General features: G+C 46.0%; 1 protein-coding gene across 1 annotated transcript in view; it reads left to right on the top strand.

Moving 5' to 3' along the window:
* Positions 1 to 4,115, top strand: part of ERMARD (ER membrane-associated RNA degradation) — a 31,886-nt gene that overhangs the window by 19,316 nt on the left and 8,455 nt on the right. The window contains exons 6-8 of the mRNA XM_012659304.1: positions 460 to 528; positions 1,635 to 1,808; positions 3,722 to 3,798. Coding sequence (XP_012514758.1) covers positions 460 to 528; positions 1,635 to 1,808; positions 3,722 to 3,798 — 320 coding nt within the window. The remainder of the gene's footprint in view (positions 1 to 459; positions 529 to 1,634; positions 1,809 to 3,721; positions 3,799 to 4,115) is intronic.

Below are 4,115 nucleotides of genomic sequence, written 5' to 3'. Positions count from 1 at the left end.
AATGTGTCTGCTTACCGCAGATCTATTAGGTAAATAATTTGCTATTATTTTAGCATATAAAACATTTGATAATGTGAGGCCCGGGTTAGATAGTATAGCCAAGTCTACATAGGGTTAGGTCTGTACGACTGGGTCAGGGTGGTTGGGTCCCGAAGTCCATGGTGAGTTAAGAAGTGACGAATGAAGTGACTCTGATGCGTACACACAGGCACACACAGACACCCCCACACCACGTATGCACACACAGATGCACCACACATACGTACACACAGACACACATACAGTTAAGAACATATATGTTCCTAAAGTCATTATACTGGCTAAGAAAAATTTTCCTGAAAGGTGGTTGCTGTGTTTTAAAGACTGTCATTTCATGTGCTTGGAATGTATAACATGTTATCCTAAAGGTACTATATCCTTTAAGCGTGTGAACCATTTAATTTATTTTTGGTGTTTCAGGTTTTGGCAAAACACTTGAGTGACGGTGAAATCAATCAGCTCCCTCTTTTCCTTGGAGAGCCTGCCATGGTCAGTACCGGGTATTTTCTGATCCAGTGTGCTTGTGTGTGGGGGTGTGGCAGGCACTTCTCCAACACGGAACTGGTTTCGGCCCGCGGTGCCTAAGAACACACTTGGGAACTGTTCGTGCGCCCTCAGCAGACACCTGCTGCGCTGAGACCCAGCGGGGTCCTGGGCTGTGCGCTAGTGATTTAAATGTCCCTGTCTGAGGCCAGGGGATGTTTGGGAACAGCTGCCCTGTCCCTACACGGTACCTGCATTTGTTGCTTATGTGGGTTTGTGCTGTAGACGGGACTGCTTTCTTTGTGAAATGTGACTAACAGGATTGAGTATTGGATGAAGAGAGAATTATGGATTGTTTAAAGCCGTTTTCTGTTTATCATTTTTTTTTTGTATTTTGTGAAGATATTTCAGTGACTACTTTGGACTGTAAATATTTATTCTTTGGACGAGATTCTTGTTCCTGTTCTGTGACATTAGTCAGATTCCTTGTCCCCGTTGGGCCCCGTTTCTGCCATCGGAAGAAGGTGACTGCAGTAGTTTATCTGGCGCTCATTCCCCCCTGGAGTCCCTGCCACTCGGTCAGCGGTTTTCCGACCTCTTTTCCCCAGAACCTTCGGGAGAGGCCAGGGGCTGGTTGTTGAGAGAGGCGGCGACTGTCTTCACCAGGCTGCAGGGCGGGGCTTGGTCTGAGAAGGCACAGCGCCCAGGAGAGAGGAGACACAGTTGCAAGGGCCGTGCTCTTTCAAGTGAGAGCCGCGATTCCGTCTATTGCCTTGAAGGGTTAGTTTCCAGATGTGGACAGCTCGGTCCCTTCCTTAGAGGAGGGTGAGAATAAGAAAGACCTGAGTTTATGAAGTGCCGGCCCCGTCCGGGTGGCTCTGCGTCCCTCGGAACATCTCAGCCTCTGGTCAGTGCTGCGTGGTGTTCAGAGAGGACGCCGCCCCCAGGGGTCCTAGCCACGGCTCCACAGCTGTGCGGCCCAAGGGCCCCAGCCTCCCTGTTTCCCGTGTCGCGCAGACACACCAGGAACTGCCCAGCTCTGGGCCTGGGCGCTCGCTCTTCCCTCTGCTGGGGATACTAACAAAGCCTCTGCTCTGTTTATTTTCTGGAAGGAATTTCTCTGGGATTTCCTGAACCATCAGACGGGTCCCCGTGTAAGAGACCGTTTAAGCCACGGGGAGATCAATTTACGTGAATTTCCAAAGGAGATGACCAATCAGTTGCTTGCGTTTTCCCTGGTACTTTTACTCAGATTCATTGATGAGGATCTGCTATCAGTTTTTAAGGTAATGTGTAGGGAAGAAAATCATTAATTAGATTCTCTCTCACTCAGCCATGAAAGAGTATAGTTCATTTTTCAAATGTAATTAATTGTTAATCATCTTTTGTTCTCTTATATCTGAGTTACAGTGTCCTGCATCAGAACAAATGCCTGTGAATTGATCACATGTATGCATATTTTCTATGTAACAGATAATCAATATTAATTTATGATAATTTAATTCATTTCTTAAAAAAACTCATTTTCATTCATATGTAACAGCAATAGAGTATTGAATACCAAAGAACAAATTATAAAACAGAATTAACCAAATATCAGGAAATTTTTACAGATGTATGGAGTGCGATATTTGCATCATCAATAAGTTATAATTCTTCTATTATTTTAAAATAAATAATTTAGGTTAGAACATTTGTTACTGATATTTTAATCTTTTTTCCAGATTATGTGTGTGACAGTTATTTTAAAAATTGTTTAAAAGTTCAAACAGGATAGAAAAATTAATGTGAAAAGTGAAAACCCTTAGGAATCCCACCTCCCAGAAATTACTGCAAATGACTGGGCGTCTCTGTGTTCATCTGTTTTCTGAGAGCGCGCACGCGTTCACAGGAAGACACGCTGCTTTGCAGCTGGCGTTCTTCATTAGCAGTGCGTTGCTGGCATCTTTGTTCTGCCTGTTCTCTTTACCAGCTGTTTGACCTTCCATTTTATCAACATACCATTACTTATCTAAGCAGTGCTTCACTGATGGGTGGGTTGTGGTTTTTCCTGATGTGGAAAATTACTAATTATCATGAAATGATTGATACGAATGGCCGTTCACGTTAGTACTTATGTGAGTAAATCTGCAAAACAGAGAGCTGCTGTTCCAAGACAGAAGTTATCAATAGGATTTTGTTTTTTTTCCATTTCTTTTTTGTGATAGTCTGCTACTGTTTTTGTGCTCACTCAATGTTTGTGATCCTTTTGTGGACTCACTGCTGTCTTTTGCTGCGTTTTGGTCAGTTTTACTGTGTCCGCCGGCGTCAGCCCGTTTGCTGTTTCCGCTGTGTGCCTTGCTGGTTCCTTGTCATTAGGTTTTGGTTTTTCTCTTTGGCTTCTGCATCAGGAGTCATCCTGGAAAGACTCTTTGCTTTTCAGAATTATAAATATATTTGTATATTTCCCCTGGTACTTTTATAATTTCTTTTTTTCCATTTACATCTTTTGACCCAACCGAAATTTTTTGCATCTTGGGTGTGAGGTGGAGAACAGGGTGGGCTGTAGGCACCTGGCCTCTGTCCTATGACGTGACAGAGTGTCTTAGCACCACTCAGAGAATCGCCGTCTTTTGTGGGTGCGCTGGGCTCTGATCCTGCGCTGTCTTTACTGACAGCTTCGTGACACAGTTTATATCTGTAAGATTAGTTCCTCGTTACTCTTCTCAGAATTTTCCCACCTGTTCTCTGATTGTTACTATTCTGTGTGAACTTGAGTAGTTGAACACAAAGCCCCAAAAGCAAACAGACAGAGAGGAGTGAGCTCCTGATGGATAGTTGCATTTTTACGGTGTTGGACCCACCCAGTGGCGCGGCCTGGCTCCACCGTCACGCCCAGTGCTCTCCTTGCACCCCGGGCCTCCCCACCCACGCGCTGCCGCCGTCCTCAGAGTCCTGGCCTCTCTGCTCAGTCCACTCGACCCTCTGTCTTAAAACTATGTCCCAAGTCTGTCACTTCCTCTCTCGAGGGCCACTGGGCCAGGCCATCGCGGCCTTCCCCTAAAGACCGACGGTGCCGCTGGTCTGCCGCCGCGTCCTGTGACACCTCATCCCCGTGTCAGCACGGCAGCCGGGGCGATGCATGCATTTCACCCCTCTGCTCAAACTCAGAGTCAGCCTCCTGTGGGCTCACGTCCGAGAACAAGCCAGGTGCCCGCAGTCCACCCTGTTTCCCCTGGGACTCATCACGGGCCGCAGGCTGCGTGTGCCTCTGTCTGCGCTGCCAGGATGTCGCCGGTGAGGCACACGTTTCTGCCTCCTGAGCTCCCGCGGTGGGGCTCTCGGGCGTCCGGGTGAGCAAGCTGCACGTGTCTTCTCTAGTTAACTCCCAGCTCTTTCAGTTGCTTGTGTTGTGCTATTGAGAATTGTAGGTGGTTACTGCTTATTAAATTTGTCAACTGTCGACTCGATGACTTTTCTTTGTTTCTAATAGTTTTCAGTGGAGTCACTTGGATTTTCTAGTTATACGGTAATATCGGCTGCAAATAATGTTATTTTTACTTTTTTCAATATTTATATGTTAAGTGTTTATAACTGTGTAATTCTTTTTTAGT

The sequence above is a fragment of the Propithecus coquereli genome, unplaced genomic scaffold (assembly GCF_000956105.1).
Source record: "Propithecus coquereli isolate 6110/MARCELLA unplaced genomic scaffold, Pcoq_1.0 Scaffold602, whole genome shotgun sequence".
Classification (NCBI taxonomy): domain Eukaryota; kingdom Metazoa; phylum Chordata; class Mammalia; order Primates; family Indriidae; genus Propithecus; species Propithecus coquereli.
This window is presented reverse-complemented; position numbering and strand designations above follow the sequence as displayed.